The 23,573-nt window shown below is 35.9% G+C and overlaps 1 protein-coding gene across 1 annotated transcript in view; it reads left to right on the top strand.

Annotated features, from left to right (window-relative positions):
* The window catches only part of Cdc73 (cell division cycle 73), a 141,405-nt gene extending 120,892 nt beyond the window's left edge, over nt 1–20,513 (top strand). The window contains exons 14-17 of the mRNA XM_004659522.2: nt 2,637–2,798; nt 5,135–5,235; nt 16,105–16,246; nt 17,108–20,513. Of these exons, the coding sequence (XP_004659579.1) occupies nt 2,637–2,798; nt 5,135–5,235; nt 16,105–16,246; nt 17,108–17,144 (442 nt within the window). The 3' untranslated portion in view covers nt 17,145–20,513. The remainder of the gene's footprint in view (nt 1–2,636; nt 2,799–5,134; nt 5,236–16,104; nt 16,247–17,107) is intronic.
* The last annotated feature ends 3,060 nt before the right edge of the window (nt 20,514–23,573 follow it).

The raw sequence follows: 23,573 nt of genomic DNA, 5'->3' as shown, positions 1-23,573 counted from the left end.
GGTGCCGCATGCCTTTAATCCCAGCACTAGGGAGGAAGAGTTAGGAGGATTGCCGTGAGTTTGAGGCCATCCTGAGACTACAGAGTGAATTTCAGGTTAGCCTGAGCTAAAGCAAGACCCTACCTCCAAAAACACGCACGCACGCACGCACGCACGCACGCACACGCACACGCACACATGCATACATATTTATTTATTGATTTATTTGAGAGAGGGAAAGAGGCAGAGAGAGAAAGAAAGAGAATGGGTGTGCCAGGGCTTCTAGCCACTGCAAATAAACTCCAGATGCATGCACCGCTTTATACATCTGGCTTATGTGGGTCCTGGGGAATCGAACCAAGGACATTTGGCTTTGCAGGCAAGCACCTTAAGTGCTAAGCCATCTCTCCAGCCCTTCCAAACCATTTTTTAAAAATTTTAAAAACTTTTATTTATTTATTTGAGAGCAACAGAGAAAGAGGCAGATATATGGAGATTGAATGGGTACACCAGGGCCTCCAGCCACTACAAAGGAACTCTAGGCACATATGCACCTTTGTGCATATGGCTTATGTGGGTCCTGGGGAATCAAACCTTGAACTGAGGTCCTTGGGCATCACAAGCAAACACTTAACCACTGAGCCATCTCTCCAGCCCTTCCAAACCACTTTTGTCTTTTGCTAGCTCCCTCAAGTGATCCCTTTATGTTTTTCAATGTCTTAATTAATTTTTTTCTTTCGCAATATTCCACTTATTCAGGAAATCTGTCATTTATCATATCAGAAACAGAATAAAATATAAAATATATAGGTTTGAAAGGTCATAATTTGTTAGTAAACTTATGCCATTTGTTGTGATTTGAATGTAAATTGCTGCCCACCCATAGACTCAAGTATTTGAATTTTTAATCCCTAGCTGTTGAAACTTTGAAAAGGTAGTAGTACCTTTAAGTGGTAAAGTGTTGCTTGACTGGAGGAATTGTGTCACTTGGGTTGGTCCTTAAGGTGTCAGATCCCAGTTTTCCTTGCTCTGTTTCCTCCCTGCTGATGTGTGGCTATGACACAGGCTTCTTGTTCAGGCCTGCCATTCTTTCCCTGCCATAATGGATACTTCCCCTCAAAAATACAAGCTGAAAATAAATCCTTTCATGATACATCTTTAAACCTTTTTTTTTCAAAATGCATATGAAAATATAATTGTTCCAATTTTTGAATGGAAGTCAAAGAACATAGGAATCCTAATGAAACATGGTTCTAACTATAATTCTTTCAGAATGATTTTTGAGTTCAGTTAGTATATGAGCATATGCTAAATGCAAAGCAGCACACTGTTGGGTGTAAATGCCATGCCTGCCTTCAAGAAACCTTAAGTTTGATAGGAAGATGACAACTGAAGATAATTCCTATAGTAAAAAAAGACTGATATGAAATTCTTTATTTAAAAAACTTTCAATAAAGAAGATAAATTCTTAGTGAAATAAATTTTGAATTAAATGCTTAAATCCATCTCTACATATAGATTTAATGCTTGTTATACTGGGAGGCTAATATTATATTATTCATATTTAAATGTAAGAAATAGTACCCCTCCACATACTACCTTATAAAATATATAGATATTTGATATCAGTAGCCCGGCACTGATTTAGTCATACTTTTTGTGAAAGGAGAGGTAGGCATGAAAATAGAAGGCCGTTGTTGGCATTCTTAAGAATTCAGCATGAAGCCGGGTGTGCTGGCGTACACCTTTAATTCAGGCACTTGGGAGGCAGATGTAGGAGGATGTCCATGAGTTCAAGGCCACCCTGAGACTCCATAGTGAATTCCAGGTCAGCCTGGGCTAGAGTGAGACCTTATCTCAAAAATCAAAAAAAAAAAAAAAAAAAAAAAAAAAAGAATTCAGCATGCTCAGAACTTGGTAGAATTATTTTTTTTGCTGTATTTTCCTTTAATTTCTTTTCTTGCTATTGTTATTATTATATAATAATTCTCAGCTGTAAGTGAATTGTATTGGAAGATGATACATTGCTGACTGAAAAGTGACTTTTGAGTATCCAAACTAATAATGCTGGACAAAAGTAGTACTTTGGTTTTACCCAAGTTGGGCCTTAGTGTGGTTTACTTTATTGATCTAAGACACAGAATTATTTTCCATGATTTAATTTCTCTGAAATTGAATGGATATTATTACTAATGATACTATAGAGTTGTTGTTTCTAAGTGGCAGTCCTGACACACTTCCCATAAAAATATGAGAGGGAAAAGGTGTTTGATGAAGTTCTGGAATAATCTAAATCACCCAGTGAAGAATCCTGCTCAGCCACAGTAGCATCTTCCTTTTTAGGTGACCTTGGATTTTTTAGTAGTTTACTAGCATTTGAGAAATCAAGGATTACTATGGAAAATGTTGACTGCCCAGTAAATGAATATAAATCATATTTATACACACATTTTGGATTAAGTGAATTTTTATTGCTTTTGACATACAAAGTTAAGGCCTCTCTACTCTCCAAGCATTATGATTTGAAATACATAACAGGTCTAGTCAAGCAACTTTAGATAAAACATTAATGTTTTAAAAATTATTTCAAAATATGTTTTTCTAGTTTTGTCACTTCGAGTACATATAACTTTTTTTTTTTTTTTTTTTTTTTACAGATTCGTTCCTTCAGATGAAAAGAAAAAACAAGGCTGTCAACGAGAAAATGAAACACTAATTCAGAGAAGAAAAGATCAGATGCAACCAGGGGGCACAGCAATCAGTGTCACTGTACCTTATAGAGTGGTAGACCAGCCCCTTAAACTTTTGCCTCAAGACTGGTAAGATGGTGCCTGCCTGTTTGCCCGCCTGCCCACTCCCTCCTTCCCTTGCCCTTCCTTCTCTCTGTTTCTGCCTCATCCCTCTCATATGAGTGTGTATAGTGTATACATGTATGCTTATTTATTTATTTAAAGTATGTAAACAAATATCAGGTTTTATTATAGGTTCCAAATAGAAATTTTCCTTGGTAACATGTTAACATATGTAGATCTGATTTTCACTTCATTAACATTGACATTCTAATAATATCTTGTTTTATCAATTGTGTGGTATAAAATACATTAAAATTTATTTAGCAAAATGTTATTAAAATTCAATTATTCATTTAAAAGTTATTTAGTGCTGTACCACTAAAGATGTATTTTGATAGTTTGGAGCACATATCCCATAGAAAGGGAAAATAGTTTTAGTTAAGATTTAATTTTATATGGAAATCTTTTTTTTCATTTATTTATTTATTTATTTATTTATTTATTTATTTATTTATTTATTTATTTGAGAGCGACAGACACAGAGAAAAAGACAGATAGAGGGAGAGAGAGAGAATGGGTATGCCAGGGCTTCCAGCCTCTGCAAACGAACTCCAGACGCGTGCGCCCCCTTGTGCATCTGGCTAAGGTGGGACCTGGGCAACCGAGCCTCGAACCGGGGTCCATAGGCTTCACAGGCGAGCGCTTAACCGCTAAGCCAACTCTCCAGCCCTTAGATGGAAATCTTGAACAGAGATTAAGTTAAATTTTTTCTAACTTTCATAGTTGTTAGTTGCTATAGGTTTGTTGGAGGGCAGTGGAGATTGACACAGGGTCTTACTTTGTAACCCAGGCAGGTCTTGAACTCATAGCAATCTTGCCTCAGCCTCCTGATTGCTAGGATTACAGTCATGAACCAGCATGCCTAGCTTGGTGTAGATTTTTTTATTTGAACAGAAATTGATCCTGTTTCACTAGTTTAGTTGGATGTGTAGAATCTTCATGTGGGGCAGTGATTGTCAGTATATCATCTACTCCCCTCTCTCCATTCCTCCACCCCTCCCCCTACCCACTCAGACCTTTTCAAGGTCAAAACTATCAATAATAAGATGATTATCATTTACATTATATTAGATATTAGATTATATCAGTCCTCAAGCAGGAGCTATCTTACCCAGTTTCCAAGATTAATAATGTATTCTCTTCTCTTTTCTGTCCCTCCTCTCTTTGTCTTTTGTCTCATCTGTAAATGGGGCTGTGGTAGTATTTACATCACTAGACTGTTTATGAGAAGGTGTTCACATGATTAATACATAATGTACATAAAATAGCACTATCATATAGTAAGTACATGAGCAAATATTACTGATGTTAACTATTATCAATGCTTTTGTTCCTTCTTAGTTGTAGACTTAAACAGCTCCTAGTGGTATTGACTCCTGATTTCTCAGTTAAATATTGTTCAAATAATGAAATACAAAGGCCTGGAGAGAGAGATGTTCTTTCTTGGAAAACTGGTTTGTGGTTGAAAACAACAGCTGCATTAAAAGCCTAACTAACTTACAGCATTTAGGATAAATAAAATAGTCTAATGCCTGAAATAATTTAAAAAGTTGAGGTGGTTTCTATAGTCAGATTTCTTCCTAAATAATCAGCAGAAATAAGAAAAATAACACCTGGAGCCACTTGTGGTGGCACATGCTTTTAATCACAGCGTATGGGAGGCAGAAGTCAGAGGATCTCCGTGAGTTCAAGGCCACCCTGAACCCTGAGACTACATAGTGAATTTCAGGTCAGCTTGAGCTAGAATGATACGCTACCTCAAAAAAAAAAAAAAAAAAAAAAAAAAAAAAAAAAAATATATATATATATATATATATATATATATATATATATATATATACATACACACACATACATACATATATATATAGTAGAGTTTTAGAAAATGATTGGTGAGTTATTGTAATTTAATGTTTTATTTAAATTAAAAGTATTTAATCTGTACTTACCTCCTTCTAAAACAGTTTGCTCAGTAAATAAATCAGCTGCTAACTCCTGTCTGTCTAAAAGTGGACTCTTCACTTAATATAAGGGAAAAGACTACAGAGTTCACACAAAATGTTATGTTTGTGATTTTCTTTGAAAGATTTAGAACCAGAAAAAAATATCTTAAATGCATGAGAAGTGTAGCAGTCACTGCTCTGCTAATGGTAACATGTTGGAAAATTAAGGTAGACTAGGCTCTTGTTAGAGGGCTGGTGATACTATTTCATGTGGATAATTGAGACTCCCTTAAGGATTTACACTAGCTAAAGCTCAAGTTTGAGGTATTCTTGTCTCCCCCTCCTCCTTTTTACTTGTAGGGACCGGGTTGTAGCCGTTTTTGTGCAAGGTCCTGCTTGGCAGTTCAAAGGTTGGCCTTGGCTTTTGCCTGATGGATCACCAGTTGACATATTTGCTAAAAGTAAGATTCTATGTATATTTGCTGCTTACCTAATATAGAAATGTTCTTTAAGGAGCCATATGTTACTCTGCTTATATGATGAGTATCTTAAAGGATTGACATTAAGTAACATAAAAGTAAAGTTTCAGCCACCTGTAAAATATTTTTTTAAAATCTTTTGTAGACTGTTTTCTGTGTAAAGATAGTACTACCTACCTTATAACATTAATAATTATTTTTAGGTCACTTAAATAGTATGTTCAGCCAGGTGTGGTGGCACATGCCTTTAATCCCAGCATTTGGAAGGTAGAGGATTGCCATGAGTTCAAGGCCACCCTGAGATGACATACTGAATTCCAGGTCAGCCTAGGCTAGAGTGAGACCCTATGTAGAAAAAGGGAAAAAAAAGAATAAAATTTAGTATTTTCATTTCCCTATACATTATTATTAGAATTGATAACTGGGTATATTTCATAGTTATTAGTATATATGAATGTACAAATTAGAGGCTTTTACTGTAACATTTCCATATATGCACATATAAAGCAATAACCAGGTTTTTATTTTGTTTTGTTTTTAATATGGGTTGACTTTGCTGACAAGAACTGTGTAGCTGCACTGACCTAAAATGAATAACCAGGACATATATCAGCTCTTCCTGTCTGGCATGGTGGTGGTATGATTGCTTTTCTGTTCATTCAGACCTCAGCTCAAGTGTTCTGTCTTCAGAGGATCTTTGTCTAGCCATCTACTACCTCTCCTTTTATTTTCTTCACAGCACTTGTTGCTATTTGTCTTCATTGGGAGTCTTCTCTGGCAAGTTCCGTAAAAAGAACTTCATTCACAGAAGAATGCCAGACACAGGAAGCCTTAGATAAATATTCTGAGAATTAATGTATTCATGCATATTAGCCCCTTGTGATTGAGCATATGTTAGTGTACACTTATAAAATAGATTAATTTACTCTATTTACTGGGAAGGATATTATGTTACATAGTTGGAGGATCCAGTTAAAATATTAATGTTAATAAAAATTTCTAAATTATTCTCATCAAACAAATATTTATTAGAAATAATAGCTTGTCAACTTAGATTGTACTACTATGGGATCCTGACATTTTAGCAACCCATTTTTGTTGATGGTACCAGCATTCTTCCATGAAATTAAAAGTTTTAATCATTTGCATTTTACTCTACCTTAATTTATTTTTAAATGTGAATTGCAATGTTGCTGCCATTTTGATAGTTCTTAATATGTCATAACCTGTTCTAAGAAAAATTTTTAAACCCTAAGCTTCTTTTTCTTAATCTGGAATTAGTTTCCGGCTGGCTTTGAACTCACAACTCACGGTGATCCTCTTACTTACCTCCATCTCCCAGGTGCTGGGATTAAAGTCATGTGCCACCACACCTGGCTAAACATTCTATGATTTCTTGTTGTGTTTTGTTTTGTTTTGCTTTGTTTTATCTTATCTTATTTTATTTTATTTTTCCAGGTAGGGTCTCAGTGTAGCCCAGGCTGACCTGGAATTCACAATGTAGTCTCCGCTGGTCTTGAACTCAGTGATTCTCCTACCTCTGCCTCCTGAGTGCTGAGATTAAAGGCATACATATTTGAGAGAGAGAAGGAAAGAAAGGGGATCTCCTGCTGCTTCAAAGGAACTTTGTATGGAGAATGGGGAATCAAACTGGAACCATCAATCTTTGCAAACAAGTGCTTTTAACCACTGAATCATCTCCTCAGCTGTACTCGCTCACTCATTTTATTTATTTGCTTGTTTGCTTAATTAATATTTGAGAAAGAGGAGGAGTGGGAGTGTATGGGGGCACCAAGAGGCTGCTGCAGATAAATTCCAGACTCAGGTATCACTTTGTATATCTCATTTTACATGGGTGCTAGGGAATTGCATCCTGGACCAGCAGGCTTTGCAAGCCATCTGTCTTGAGTCATGAAGCCATCTCTCTAGCTTTTTTAATGTCAATTTTGAGTAATGCTTTCAGAGTTGGCAAACAGAAAGCTAAACACAAAGAAAGGAAATATACTGAAAGTATATTGTTTTTATATTTTTGGCTTGCCCTGTTGAATATTATTGTAAAAAAATGGTTGGGTTATCTTCCAGATAATGTGGTTTTAATTTTATTAGGAAATTATCAAATATTTTTATTGTTACTATTGCCTTCCAAAATATATAAAAATTACAGAATTTCCCCTTAATAATAACCATTGATTTTCTTCTCGATTGTTCTTTCTCTTCAGTTTTCTTTTTGTACTGGTCCCCCCCCCCTTTTTTTTTTTTGCCAGTATTTAAATGTTTCTTTTACCTTTCACATTAAAACAAAGCAGAAACTGAGAGAGGTGGTGATACCTTTAACTTGAGGCTGAGGTAGGAGGAATGCTATGAGTTAAAGATCAGTCTGGGCTAGAATAAGACCTCTCTTAAAAATAAAAAAATAAAGTTTTCCTTCTAGCTACTTCTTTTTCCTTTGCAGGTACATGCTTGAAAGAATTATCTCCAGTAACTCCCTTTCTATTCAGTTTTCAGTCTGCTGTAGCCTGGCTCTTCCCCAGAATCCATTTCCACCAAATTGACCATGGACCTTTATACATATTAACATGTTGGATGGTTTTGCCTGTCTTTAAGAACTTAACTGTCTGCCAGGCGTGATGGCACATGCCTTTAATCCCAGCACTTGGGAGGCAGAGGTAGGAGGATCGCCATGAGCTCAAGGCCACCCTGAGACTACATAGTGAATTCCAGATCAGCCTGGGCTAGAGTGAGACCCTACCTCGAAAAAACAAACAAAAAATAAAACACTGTCTTTCAAGGTAAGGGTCTCACTCTAGCCCAGGCTGATCTGGAATTCACTATGTAGTCTCAGGGTGGCCTTGAGCTCATGGCGATCCTCCTACCTCTGCCTCCCAAGTGCTGGGATTAAAGGCATGTGCCATCACGCCTGGCTTCTTTATTCATTTCTTAAAGCATTTGTTTTTAAGTACTTGCTTCACTTGACCTTTTGTTTTCTTGATATTTTTTTCTTTGGGCAGTAGTTGTATGCTTGAAGTTCCCAATTCTCTTTTACTTCTTAATACTGTCTTGAGATATTACATCTTTTACTCATAATCTCCCCATATTTTGCAAGTTACTTATATATCTTACTGACTACCAGATAGGTACTTGGTGATATTCTGTTTGTACATCAGTTTGTTCATATTGTCATCAATTGTCTTATTCTCTTCCTCATTCACAAACTTTTTTGTTCCTCACGTTAGTTTTTTCTTCTGTGCTTTATGGAGGGCAGAGATTTTATATGGTTGTTTAGCTATTAGTCCTTCTCTTGGCTTTTCCTAGCCTTACCTCTTGCACATGGAAATATGTATAGAGAGAATTATATTTTCCATATAGCATGAAGGAAAGCTGAGCGGACTCTGGGGAGTATCTTCATGTGCTTTGACCTTAAAAAAGTTAACATATTTTTATTACTAAATAATTATGATAAAATCAAAATTTAGGGAAGATACATTTATATAGAGTTGTCAAAAAATCATGTATTTCAGTATGTGGCTTTAAAATATATATAATTTTAAAATTACTTTTTATTGAAAATTTCCATAGTTTTAGACAATAACCCATTGGTTATTCCTCCCTTTCTCCCTTCCAATTCCACTCTCCATTAAACCCCTTCTCCCTCTCAATCAGTCTTTTATTTGGATGTCATTATCTTTTCTTCCTATTATACTGGTCTTGTGTAGGTAGTGTCAAGTACCACAAGGTCATGGATATTCAGGCCATATTGTATCTGGAGGAGTTTGTTGTAAGGAGTCCTACCCTTCATCTGGCTCTTACATTCTTTCTGCCACCTCTTCCACAGTGGATCCTGAGCCTTGGAAGGTGTGATAAAGATATTTCAGTGCTGAGTGCTCCTCTGTCACTTCTTCGTAGCACCATGGTGCCTTCTGAGTCATCCCAAGGTCACTGCTATCTGAAAAGAGAAGCTTCTCTAGCCAAAGTGAGAGTAGCATTAATATATGGTTTTGTACATTAGAGAAATGTTTACTGGGCAGTTTGGAGAGCATAGTATATATATTTAGCCTAACACCAGCAGATGTTACACCCCTAGGGTTCATGACTACCCCTATTGTAGGTTTTCAGTAGCAGGCATGTATTCCCTCCCATGGAGCGGGCCTCCAGTCCAATTTGAGACCTGTTGGTTTCCCCCATAATAGACATGTCACAATTGTACCCATTGGCTCATTTGGCCTAGTTGGCCAAATTTAAGGCTTGCAGTGTCCACTGTTTACTATCTGTACTGGTAATTGCTCTCTCCCATTGAACTGCATGCAGCATAGCTTTTTCCAGCTTTCTCGTACCTGGTTGTGGTGGTTTGACTCAGGTGTCCCCCATAAACTTAGGTGTTCTGAATGCTAAGTTCCCAGCTGATGGAGATTTGGGAATTAATGCCTCCAGGAGACAGTGTGTTGTTGGGGTTATGCCAGTGTGTGGCATATACTTCTGTTGCTGTTGCCTACCTTACGTTGGCCAGGGTTTGATGTCTACCCTCTGCTCATGCCATCCTTTTCCCCTGCCATTGTGGAGCTTCCCCTTGAGCCTGTAAGCCAAAATAAACCTTTTTCCCTACAAGCTGCTCTTGGTCAGGTGATTTCTACCAGCACTGGGAACCTGATTGCAACAGTAAAGTGGTACTGAGGAGTGGGTTTGCTGCTAGATACCTGACTGTGTGGCTTTGGCCTTTTGGAGCTGATTTTCAAGAGGAATGTGGAAGGATTTGAAACCCTGGCCTAAGAGATGCTTTGGGGTGCTGTAAGTACAGCTTGATGGACTATTCTGGTCAGACATGAAAGACGTGAATGCAGTAAGAACAATGGACTGTGAGGTTTGGCTTATGAGGGTGAGAAAGACCTTTTCCTGGACTGAGCTAACAGTTTGTGTGGGAAGCTTGCTGCAATGCTTGGGTCCTGAGAAGTTGTGCAGAGTTGCTTTGCGTAGAAATGAACTGGTGTGAGCAGAAGGATATGGCACAGAAAAAAATGAAATCTTTGGGCCTAAACTGCTGCCCACTGACTGAAAATTGTTTGAGAGTTTACAACCATTGTGATTGGGCCAGCTAACCTGCCCTGGGGCAAATGTAGACTGTTTTGAAGGGGCCTGAATGCTCAAGGAGTGTCCTGTTCTTCAAAGTCTGCTTTATTCCCGCCTGGATTAACAATAACAAATTGGCACACTATCTGGTATTGTGGAGAATAAGAAATGCTGGAAAGACAGGGTCATGAGTTTGCAACACGGTCTTGTGTTTTGCAAATAGCCATGGGTATTGTGAAGCAGGTTTTGCTGGTTGCCTGCACGGAGACCCTACGGGGCCATGAGGATTGCAGTGGAGACCCAGTGTAGATACCGGGACCATGAGATGGCTGATAAGGAAAGCTGCCAGTCCTGGATGAAGTTTTCCAGGGCTGTGAGTAGCCCAGCTAGAGGGGCGTAACTGGAATACCAGAGACTTGTTGCTGGTTAGAATTATTGGACTTGAAGACTTGTCACTGGCTAGAGTTGTTGGACTTGGAGCTACAGAGTTTGGTGTTTGTCATGTTTAAATCATGTATTGCTTGAATATTTCTTTGCTATGCCCAATGCCATCTTTTGCAGTATGGGTTTTGGGGGAATTTTTTGCTATTATGGCTCAGTTAAAAGATCTTGGATCATTGAAATTGATTAAAACAAAAAAACTATGGGGACTTTTAAAGTTGGATAAATGCACTGCATTTTACATCATGTATGGGGGCTAGGGGTGGAATGTGGTGGGTTGATTCAGGTGTCCCCCATAAACTTAGGTGCTCTGAATGCTAGGTTCACAGCTGATGGAGATTTGGGAATTAACACCCCCAGAAGGCAGTGTATTGTTGGGGGCAGACTTATGGGTATTATAGCCAGTTTCTCTTTGGCACACTGTTTGGTTGGCCAAGGGGTGATATCCTCCCTCTGCTCATGCCATCCTTTTCCTCTGCCATTGTGGAGCTTCCCCTCGAGCCTGTAAGCCAAAATAAACATCTTTTTCCCACTGGCTGCTCTTGGTTAGGTGATTTCTACCAGCAGTGTTAACCTGACTGTAACACTGGTCTACAGGGAGGAGGTTTTCAGTTCAGCTCCAGCAGGATTTCTTAGTGACCTTACAGCCCACGTATATGGAGTCTTCAGCAGTAGGGTCTTACCATCTATTCCTTGTGGGAAACCAAGAGCCTTGACAATGGCCTGTAGTGTTATGGGGCATAAGCCCTGGCCAACAACTCACTGGAAGGTGTCCCATCCCTAGCACTGAAGATTTTCTGGTAACAATTTGTGGCTTCTGGGTATTCCATTGTCCAAAATAGTAGGTTTCCATATGACTTATTCATACCCTCTTAGATATTGATTAGTCCTTTTCCTGACTTTCCTTACTCAGTCTCTTCCCCTGACCTCACTTAGGCCTTTTCACCCCCCATTAATCTGTTCTTCTACTTACATAAATACAATTCCATCCTATTAAGTCCATCCCACCTCCCACCCCCATTTCCTCCCCTTTCTAGCTTACTGGCCTCTGCTACTGACTTTTATTCCAGCTCACATGGAAGTCCAACCATTTGTAGCTAGGATCCACACATGAGAGAGAACATGTGACCCTTGGCCTTCTGGGCTTGGGTTACCTCACTAAGTATAATCCTTTCTAGATCCACCGATTTTGCTGTAGATTTTATTTTTCTTTACTGCTGAGTAGAACTCTATTCTTTAAATGTGCCACATCTTCATTATCCCACTCATCAGTTGAGGGCATCTAGGCTGGATTTATTTGCTAGCTATTGTGCATAGAAAGGGAATAAAGATGAAAAAAAACATGATAATAGTGTAAAGGGTCCTTAAGATATATGCCTAGGAGTGGTATAGCTGGGTCATATTGTAAATCTATTTTTAGCTGTCTCAGGAACCTTCATATTGATTTCCACAATGGCTGTATCAGGTTGCATTTCCAACAACAGTGTAGACAGGTTCCCCTTTTTCCACATCCTTGCCAGCATTTATTGTTATTTGTTTTCATGATGGTAGCCATTCTGACAGGAGAGATGTAATCTCAGAGTAGTTTTAATTTGCATTTCTCTGATTGCTAAGAATGTAGAACACTGTTTTTAGATGTTTGTATGCCATCTGTATTTTTTCTCTTGAGAATGCTCTATTTAGTTCCATAGCACCCCCCCCCCTTTTTTTTTTTTTTTTTTTTTTTTGGCTTTTTGAGGTAGGCTCTCACTCTTGGCCCAGGCTGACCTGGAATTCACTATGTAATCTCAGGGTGGCCTCGAACTCATGGCAATCCTCCTACTTCTTCTGCCTTCCGAGTGCTGGGATTAAAGGCGTGCGCCACCACGCCCGGCCCATAGCCCATTTTTTAATTGGGTTGTTTGATTTCTTATTTTTCAGTTTTTTGAGTGTTCCAGATTTGATATTAAAGTCTTTGACCTGTTGGGACTTAATTCGAGTGCATGGAAAGAGTCAAGAATCTTATATTCATCCTTCTACAGATAAATATTCAGTTTCCCCTGCACCATTTGCTGAAGAGGCTGTCTTTTCTCCAATGAGTAATTTTCACATTTTTGTCAAGGATCAGGTGGCTGTAGCTACCCAGACTTACATCTGGGTCCTCTGTTCTGTTCCATTGATCCTACATGTCTGCTTTTGTGCCAGTACCATGCTGTTTTTGTTGCTGTGGCTCTGTAATATAGGTTAAAATCAGGTATGGTGATACCACCAGCTTTATTTTTGTTGCTTAAAATTGTTTAAGATACTCGAGGTTTTTTGTGCTTCAAATAAGTTTTTGGATTGTTTTTTCTATTTCCATGAAGAATGCTATTGGAATTTTGATGGGGATTAAACTAAATGTGTAGATTGCTTTTTGTAAGGTTGCCATTTTTACAGTATTGATTCTTCCAATCCAAGAATAAGGGATGTCTGTCCATTTCCTAGTGTGTCCTGCAATTTCTCGCTTAATTGTTTTAAAGTTTTCATTGTAGACATTCTTCACTTTTTTGGTTAGGTTTATTCCATGGAACTTTATTTTTTTCATGTAATTGTGAATGGGAGTGATTCTCTGATTTCATCCTTTGTATGTTTGTTGTTAGCATATAGGAATGCTGCTGATTTCTGTGTTTTTTTTGTTTTGGTTTGTTTTTGTATTTTGCTACATGGTTATAAGTGTTTACCAGCTCTAACAGTTTGCTGGTAGTCTTTAGGGTTAGGGTCCTTTATGTATAGAAACATCATCGGCAAGTAATAATAACTTGATCTCTTCCAGTTTGTATCCCTTTTATGTGTATCTCCTGCCTTCTTACTATTCCAGTACTATATTAAAAGTGGGGACAGTGGATACTTTTCTTGTTCCTGGTTTTAGTGGAAAAGTTTCAAGGTTTTCCCCATTTAGTATTGTTGGCTTTAAGTTTGTCATAAATAGCCTTTATTATGCTTGAATGGTTACATATATTTGGTGATCAAATTTTTACTTTTTATTTTGTGGTGCTGGGGATTGTTTTGTGTACATCAATGTCAGGCATCATAATAACTGAGTTATATCTCCAGCACACACACACACACACACACACACACACACTCTCTCTCTCTCTCTCTCTCTCTCTCTCTCTCTCTTTTTATTTTTTGGTTTTTCGAAGTAGGGTCTCACTCAAACTCCGGGTGACCTGGAATTCACTGTGTAGTCTCTGGGTGGCCTTGAACTCACGATGATCCTCCTACCTCTGCCTCCTGAGTGCTGGGATTAAAGGCATATGCTACCACTCCTGGCTTTCTCAATTCTTTTAATGATTATTTCTTAAAATTCTTGCTAGCTACATCAATATATTTTTTTCTTTTTTTTTTGTAGTGTGTTGCTCTAGCTAGCTTAGGCCGACCTGGATTTCACTATGTAGTCTCAGGCTGGCCTTGAACTCCTAGAGATCCTCCTCCTTTGGCCTCCCAAGTGCTGGAATTAATGGTGTGAGCTACCACACCCAGCCATTAAAAAAATTTTAATTTTTTAAAATAAAATTTTAAAATATTTTTTAATAATTAAATTTTTTCTATGTTGTCTTCTTGTTATGTCATGCTATCAGAATACTCAGACGGCTACGTTTTCCCAATTCTTTTGTTCCAGTGCCTGCCATAAATGTTGGTAAGATTTACGAATTTTTTTCAACAATGAGGAGGTCTGAGTCATGTATTTTGCTTTAGTATTCATTATATAACCATAAAGCTTAATTTATTTTTACTTACAGAGGCTTAGAAAATATAATTATTTTTCTGAATAAGAGGTTTGAGGTTAATATGTTGGCCTGAGTTTGCTTGGCACTCTTCTTGCTCTTGCCCAGGCTGACCTGGAATTCACTGTGTTTCTTGCTGGCCTTGAACTCACAGCAGACCACCTACCTTTGCCTTTTATTTATGCAAATAAAACACTAGTGAATGTCATACCATTTCACTTTCTTTATCCTAGATTCATAGTGACTTTGCTTCATATTTGGAATATAATTCAGAGTTCTTACATATAGGGCATTTTAATTGTTCATGTGATATTCCAAGCTTCCACTTTGGAGTCCCTGGGCAGCTATTTTTTCCAGCTTGAAATCTTCTATGTCCTTGCAAGTATAGTTTTCCAGTACCTACTTATAGGTCATCTCTCCTAATGGCCTTCTCTACATACCTCTTATCTAAAGCAACTCCTCACACAGTGTTGTGATCTCTTTATCTGTGGTATTTTCCTTCAATGCCATTTTTCCTGTCTGGATATTGCATATGAATATTGTTAATGACTATTAGAAAATATATACCCACTAACAGTGGTTTATCTTGACCACTATTGTTTCCTTAGAGGCTAGCATAGTTTACTATGCATGCAGATATTTGCTAAATGTTAACTATATTTTAAATTGCAGTATTTTCTTTTTCTCCCCTGTATGATATCTTTATTTTTATTTTATTATTTGTAAGCAGAGAGAGATAGAGAAAAGAGAGACAGACAGAGACAAAGAGAATGGGTGAATCAGGGCCTCCAGTCACTGCAAATGAACTCCAGATGCATGCACCACAGTCTACATCTGGCATATGAGGGTCCTGGGAAATTGAACCTGGGTCCTTGGGCTTTGCAGGCAAGTGCCTTAACCACTAAGCCAGCCCCCCTTGTATCATTTTTAATCAGGTTTGTTCTCATTACCTAATTATCTCTTGCATTTGTCTTTTACTGTCATTTCTTCTACCCAGTTGAAGAAATCCATTTCTTTATCTTCAAAATAGATTTATTGTAGAAACCCTGGTAAGTTCTTTTGTTACTTAAGAAAGAGTCCAAACTCTGTAATAAGGCTTCTAAACTCAAAATTGCTCTGAAACTCTATGACCCCTTCTTTATATCAATTTGCATAATACAGTTCTATTACATTTCATCATTTCCTAGGCTAAACCAAATTCTCTTTGAACATTGTCTTTTTGCTTGTTTATTTTGTTCTTGACCTCTGGGTCTTAGGCTAGACGTTACTGTTTATGCAAACCTTTCTGAATTCATGGTTTGGGCAAAGATGTTCTTTTATGTCTCGTATACTGTGTTACAATTCTTTTTCTTACTATTCTGTGTTGAACCATATGTATTTTCTTATCTTATTTGGTATGTCAATCCCCAGTGGCTGGCATATATAAATCCTCACTAATTACATATTGAATTGAATCTTTAGGATGGTGCTATAGAGTATAACATCTATTTCAAAGATCATTTTGATTTTAATGTAGCTTCTGTTGGTGGCAGAGAGATTGGAATTACTATATTTTGTATTTTATTATAATTTTAATAAAATATTTTTTCTCTCTCCCCTGTAGTTAAAGCCTTCCATCTCAAGTATGATGAAGTTCGTCTAGATCCAAATGTTCAAAAATGGGATGTAACGGTATTAGAACTCAGCTATCACAAACGTCACTTGGATAGACCAGTTTTCTTACGTTTCTGGGAAACTCTGGACAGGTAATTCTCATCCTAAAATATATTCACCAGTGTATTATTGAAGTAAATTTATAATTTAAATTGTATAAAATGAATTGTAAGTTCTTTATAGTTATGAGCCATATTCAGTAATTCTCTTTTTTTGAACATTGTCTCATTTTCTGTTGGTCTATAGTAATTGATAATTAACACATACCTTGATACATTTACTTTAGCAATAGATGCAGAAAAAGTTTATCATCTGTTAGAAGGAACATTAAAACTGAACTGTGAGTGAGAAGAGAAAGATTGTGTGGCTCTAATTAGCTTCATATTCTGACTGTTCAGGGAGCTTGGAGTATGTGATACCTGTCTTTGCAATCACTGAAAGGTCTCTGACTCAATATATTTGAGTCCTGGGAATCCCATGAAAAGAATTTATTTTAGTTACTTGTGTAGAGTTCTTAAAGTCCTTTATAACAACAGTTTTGTAGTCAGCAAATGTAAGAACAGCAGGTGATAAAACTGCTCAGGTTAAAGCTCTTTTAGGTACTTGTTTAAAATATGTGACTTTTGGTGTCTGTCACTGTGCTTCAGCATCACTTTCCTCGGCATCAGATAACCGAGGTGATGTGCAGCTATAAACAATAGTATGTTAAAGAGAATCCTGTTTATAGCATGAGTCTCTTAAGCTATAGGATTTAATAAGAGAGATACTTTTTCTTGCTTGTTTCAGAAATCTTTATCTTTTCAAAGGTTATAGTATCGGGTTTCCAGTTTTTTAGAAAACAGTTTCATTCCTTAATTATTTTAGGATTTAAAACATTTCATCTTTCTTTGCATGTATTCTAAAAATTTTTAGTTCCTATTATCATCATAACCTGTTGTAATACTGTTTTACAGATACATGGTGAAGCATAAATCCCACTTGAGATTCTGAATTACTCGGTTCCTTTCCTGAAAATCGGGAATAAGAAGCATGGATATATACCTTGGTGTTAAGACTGATTGAAACTTGAGTTCTATGAATTTATCAAGAACTTAAAAGTGAAGATGATCACAGATCAGTCTTTATGAGACCTTATTTGATGCTCTGTGCTTCAAAGGGGTGATGCCTGTCATCCATATAAGCAAACTTTTTTGGCTTACAACTATTTTTTTAATATTAGGCTTCTAGTCTGTAATGGAAATTGTATATTTTGATAGAAGTTTTTCTCTATTGGTTAAATTAGCATTACTTAAAATTTGTTTCTTTAGAAATAAATACAGGTTATAAATGTGTGTATATTTAGAGGTTATAAGGCTCACTAAGCCATCTTGCTTCTGAGTTTTCATTGCTCTATAATTCCTTTTACTAAAAATACTGTGTTATAAGTGGTATTAAATTTTAAACTCTAAAACTTAAAACCTACAAAGAGGTGTGACTATTGAATTTTTCAAAAGTCAGCCTGTATGTATGCTATGTCTAGACTTAACTATTTAAAAAGGAATAATGAAAAATCAAGAAGATTCTCCAGCTTTGGTTGAACTGTTCAGCCTTTCCAAGAGTTGTTTTTTAATTGGATACATTTAATGAATGTACATTCTTCTCATTGACTTTGATGATTTTAAGACATAAAATGATACATTTCTATTTGGAATATCTTTCCACTTGAAAAATTTCAAAACAAATATTGAAAAAGTACTAGGCTATAGTAATTTTTATTTTGGGAGCTAGACTGTGATTTGGGGGAAGAATACATTATTAGCCCTGTTACAGTGTAACTTTAACTATCGTTTCTCTCCTAGGTCCTCTTTGATTATTGTTTTCTATAAAGACTTAGGATTTTGATTTTTTTGTTTTCTAGGCATGTCAGTTTTGGACTTCTTCCATTATCTCTAAATATTGTTATAATCCCAGGCACCAAAGAACACATTTGCTTAAGTGTCTGAAAAGAAACAAGATAAAAACACTGGTATTTTTATGTGTGTATTCAATGTGGTATAAAATATAAAACTTATATTTTAACTTAGTAAAATATTTTGCTATTTCTCTACTTTGAACAGAGTGTTGCATCAAAGCAACAGTGAATGACCATGTTTCTTGAATCCTGGTTTCAACTTTTACTACTTAAAAGCTACTTTTACTTCAAAGAACTTTTGCTGTAAATTATTTTTGCCATTAAGAACTGTTGTCGACCATTTAGTCTTGTGTCATTTTTTCCCCCAGTGATTCTCTAATAGGTCAACATAATTTTTTTGTAAACATTTTAGGTTTTTCTAATATATTAAGGTGACATTACCTAGCCTCTTTTTGGGATTTAATGCTATGTTAGAAAATGAGAAGCAGTTATTATTTATTTTTTAAGTAACCACAAAAGTCCCTGCCAGTTAAAATAAAAATGGAGAAGATATTTATTCATGTGGAATTAGCAGAGCTCTTCAGAAGAAAAGCAGCATTTTAAATTATTAGAGTTTAGTATATTTATAATTTTGAACAGATTATTCCCACATTTTTCTTTTTTCCTGCACCCCTTCTTGATGATAAAGGAAAACTCACTTTGTTCACAGTAGAATTTCTCAGCATATAAATCTGTTCTTAAATTATGTATTGTATAAACACTTTCCATGATGAATAAAATAGTCATGGTGTAATCTGTCATAACTTTAATGTAGGATTTCAAGGACTACTACAAGTGGACAGGAACTACCTTTCCATAAAGATTTTTGTTATTTATATGTGAAATTACTTGATACATACTGTGGTTAAGATTAACATCTACTTTGAACAAGGTTTATTTTTCTATTTTAAATTTGCCTTATGTATATTCAAAGGCTTCTGGATATACTGTGTGGAACATTAGGGAAACTACAAATATGCTTTACCATGTATTTTTAAATCAGACCCTTAGTATGCACTTGGATTTCTTTTTTTTAAGTTTTTTAAGTTATTAGAAAAGTAATGGATTTTCATACATCTGTGTCATTTTATTTTGTTACTTGTCCCCTTCCTCCACTGCCCTCCCCATTCCTCCTGTGTTCCCCTCTGCTTTCATGTTACATAAATTCCATTATACTCTTTTTTTCCCCCTCCCCTCACCCTTCCTTTACTTTCATGGCCTGCATGTAGGCATACAAATAAATTCTGTATTTTATTGTTTTCCTTTTTATTATTTTGGTTCCTTAATTAGGTCCATGTAATGTTACAATGTTTAGTTAAAAAAATCAAAACTCAGCCAATCACCATTCATTCTCCTGTGACTCCTACAGCAGCACCTAACAGTGCTTTGCACATAGTAGGTGCTCAGTAATTATTTATATGAATGAATGAATGAGTGATGTATTTTTGGGTATAACTGGTATATTACCTAAAAATAGTTTGAATAAACTTTGTCTTGGGGTTTGAGAATACAGATTAGAAGGCATGAAAATAATTAAATAGATGATGGAAATAAATTACATAATAGTAAACTCAACTTATCTTTAGATTGTTAATTGGAGGTACCATGCCTGCTTTACTTGCAAAGGAAGCTCTGTTTTGTTTTGTTTTTTTAATTCTTTGGAATCACCTGAGTTAACGAACATTTTTTTAAAAATGTAGATTTCAATGAGTAGCTCACAAGTTTATCCACACATTAAATTCACTTGTGAAGTTTTCAGAAATATCTGTGGCTGAATTCTGACTTTCATTTAATTTTCTTGGCTAAAACCTGGTCATTAGTACTTTTTGGAGTTCTCCAGGTAACTTTAATATGCAGAAAAGAGTGAGAATCACTGATTTAATTTGTTCTTGGAAATAATACCAGTATTAAGTGTTTGTTTTCCCTTCCATAGCCATCTGTGTTTGAGTGTGTTTTGTGTTGTGGTGTTTATGTGAGGCCACCTTTTACATTCAAGCAATCCCTATTATTGGTGGTATTGGCTCATATCCCAAAATGAAAAATTCAAATCTTATTTATTTAATCTAGAAGGATTATTTTGTTGTTTAATATTTAAACAATGTTTAATGTAGTTCATTATTAGTATTATAGCTTATGGTTTGTTTCCCACTTGTCTGTTAGTTACTAAGTGTTTTTGCCAGCAGCATAATAGCAGTCTGTACTGGAATTAGCTAGCTTATGATGACAAAAATCTCCACCTTTAAGTAGAAATATTAGTTTCCTATCTGCTATGCAGAATGAGATACAATTTGCTTATGAAAAGAAAGAAGCATAGTTTTGAATTGGTCTGCCTAGAAAAGTAAAAGTAAACTATTTACTTAAATAAAACTTGCTATCTAATAAGCATTGGAGGGAATATTTTTCCTAAATAAATGTTTTTGTGACTCCTATGCCAGTGTTCTTTTTTTTTTTTTTTTTTTTTTGAGAGGTTGGGGAAGGATTACTGGTACTAAGTATATTATACTAGTATATAACTTTTTGCAATTCAATAATATTTTACAACATTATAGATACAACTAATAAAAACTGGTCAAAATGGCTTCAAAAGAACCCCTCCCCACCCCCTGTTCAGAGATCAAACTCAGGGCTTAGACATTCTAGGCAAGTGAGCTATATACCCTGTTCCATAAATTTTGAAATTGTTGGTTTAAATTCAAAGTTATAACTAAAGTGGAAAAGGTTACTTTATTTTTTCTCGGAAAATTTTACTAAAACCTTTTGGTTCTCTCTCTCCTTCCCTTACTGCCTCCCTCCCTGTACCTTTCACCTCACTTCTCATAAACAAGAGGAAGTCCTTACAAAGCAATTAATTCAGTTGGTCTATATAAAAATTCATGTACAATGTTGAAGAGAAATAATTTATAAAGTGAGAATGTTAGAAATTTGTTCCCAACTGAAAAAATGGTAGCTATTTTTCATATGTAAATTAATTGTATAATCTTTAAAATTACTAAGCAGAATTTTGATTATTCACATTGATTTGTTATTTCTTTAGTGATTCTCATACTGACTTTATAAGTAAAGGGGAAAGGTTACTGTTTTAGAAACTGGATTAGAAATTTTGAAATGCCAAGCCCTTAATTTTTTGGTACATTTGTGGCCATGTATAGAAGTACATTGGTCAACATTGTTTCTATCCTCTTATGTTGTCAAAACAACTAAGGAAAATTTGAAAATGTACAATACATGTGTAAAAGAATTCCATCTAGTAAATACATAGCAGGTAATGCTTTCAGTTTACCAATTGTGTTTGAGTTTGTATGTATTAGTTTAGGAAATGTTCATAATTACCAGTTGCCATATACTGAAACACAATAAGAATTTTTATAAGAATAAAGCTCATAAAATAAAACTAGTTTTGTTGTCAGAATTCAAAGGTGGGATTATAATATGTCAAAAATACACAAATTGACCCTCTTGCCTAGTATTTTGCTTGCCATTGAATTCTATTTCTATCTATTTTAAACTTAGGAAAGGCTGCCTAACCTCCAAGTTGGGTTATAGTTTTTTAAAATTTTCATTTATTTATTTGAGAGTGAGAGAGAAAGAGGGAGGTAGAGAGAATGGGCACACCAGGGCCTCTGGCTACTTCAGTTGAACTCCAGATACATGTACCACCTTGTGCATCTAGGTGTACATGGATACTGGAGAATTGAACCCAGGTCCTTAGGCTATGCAAGCAAGCACCTTAACTGCTGAGCCATCTCTCCAGCCCAGTTATAGTTCTTAATAAATAAATGTTGTTCCATTACATGGCAGTGGCCACGGTCTTTGCTTGTTTACCTACCACTAGTTGGTACCATTTCCTGAAGCAGAGCAATTCTTAAGTAAAGGTGGGTTTAGACCACTGTGTGATCTAATAATGTGTTCATATTCAGATCACACTTTCGTGGATTTTTAAATTTTGGATTTTATTTTAAACAAAAAATATGCTGTATATGACACTAAAAATCTTGGAGTCATTTCTGTCTTTTCTTTATCCCCAAATAAACTTTATAGACTCTTCATTTTATTTGGGGATGTTGTCTTTATGTGAAGTAACACATGAGATTTGTCAGACATAGTACTTCTTTTTTTTCTTCAAATTTTTTGACTCTTAATATTTAATTAATTTATTTATTTATTTGAGACAGGAAGATAGGAGAGAGAGAGAATAGGCATGCTATGGCATCCAGCTACTGTAAACAAACTCCAGGTGCATATGCCATGTGCATCTGGCTTACATGGGTCCTGGAGAATTGAACCTGGGTCCTTTGGCTTTGTAGACAAGTGCATTAATCACTAAGCCATCTCTCCAACCACACATAGTATTTCTATTCAGGAAATAAATGCATTTTAGCTTTAGAAATACATATGTTAAATCCATTCACAGGCTCCTTTTTATTTAATGAGTTGATTTAGATAATTATAATTATTTATGTAGACAATAAGATAGATGATCTACTGAACTTATAGTTCACTTATATCAAATTTCTTATTGTAAGCCTGGCCACATACTTTTACTTTATGTTGTAATGATAATAAAAGTGTGCCACAGGCTGGGCATGGTGGTGCATGCCTTTAATCCCAGCACAAGGGAGGCAGATGTAGGAGGATCGCTGTGAATTCAAAGCCACCCTGAGAGTACATAGTGAATTCCAGGTTAGCCTGGGCTAGAGTCCTACCTTGTCAAAATCTTGGTCTTGAAATTTTATAATTTCAAAACAAACTCCTTCTATATAACCAAATAATTAACAGCATTATCATATTGGCAATGCTACTAATAACATGTGGATTTTTTTGTAGCAGAATTTCTTTAATTAAATTAGTGGGCCATATTCAGATTTAATTTTTTCTGTACATGAAATGCCATTAAGCACACACTTGATTTGATATCTACTCTGTGTCAGTATCTGCATAACTAAAATAGAACATGAGTATTAAATATTGGTGTTTTAGACTCAGAGGTATGTAAATAATAGCTCCCCTCCCACCTTCACATTTAAGACACTTGTTATTTTTGTACTACTTGGCATTTGTGGCTATTTGGAAAACTCAGGTTGTTTTAATAGCCACATAAAACATGAAGAAGCTGTGCAAACAACCATGCATAGTTAACTTTGTTCAGTGATTATCTAGAGATCTTTTCACAGCATTTATAGTTTATATTTCACCCTCATCCAAAGAATACTGAACTTTATTATATAACTAATGTAAATAGGACTGAGCTTGTACCCAAAGAGAAGACACCTGAGAGATTCTGTCGTTTGAGTGGATTGTGTGTCATTTGCCAACAAATTCCCAGGGAGAGAACATTAGGTCATACAACAACATCACTGCCAAAACATGGATATGTTCTCTCAGAAGAACTGCCTTCCTGGAGTTTACACTGTTAAATGAGAAATAGTAATGGCACATGCTCTTTTTTCTAAACTGATAACTAATGTAAACATTGTTCTCTGAGATGGAGT

This window comes from Jaculus jaculus, chromosome 1 (assembly GCF_020740685.1).
Source record: "Jaculus jaculus isolate mJacJac1 chromosome 1, mJacJac1.mat.Y.cur, whole genome shotgun sequence".
In the NCBI taxonomy this organism is placed as follows: Eukaryota; Metazoa; Chordata; class Mammalia; order Rodentia; family Dipodidae; genus Jaculus; species Jaculus jaculus.
Note: the sequence above shows the minus strand (reverse complement) of the source record. Positions and strands in the feature narration are given on the sequence as shown.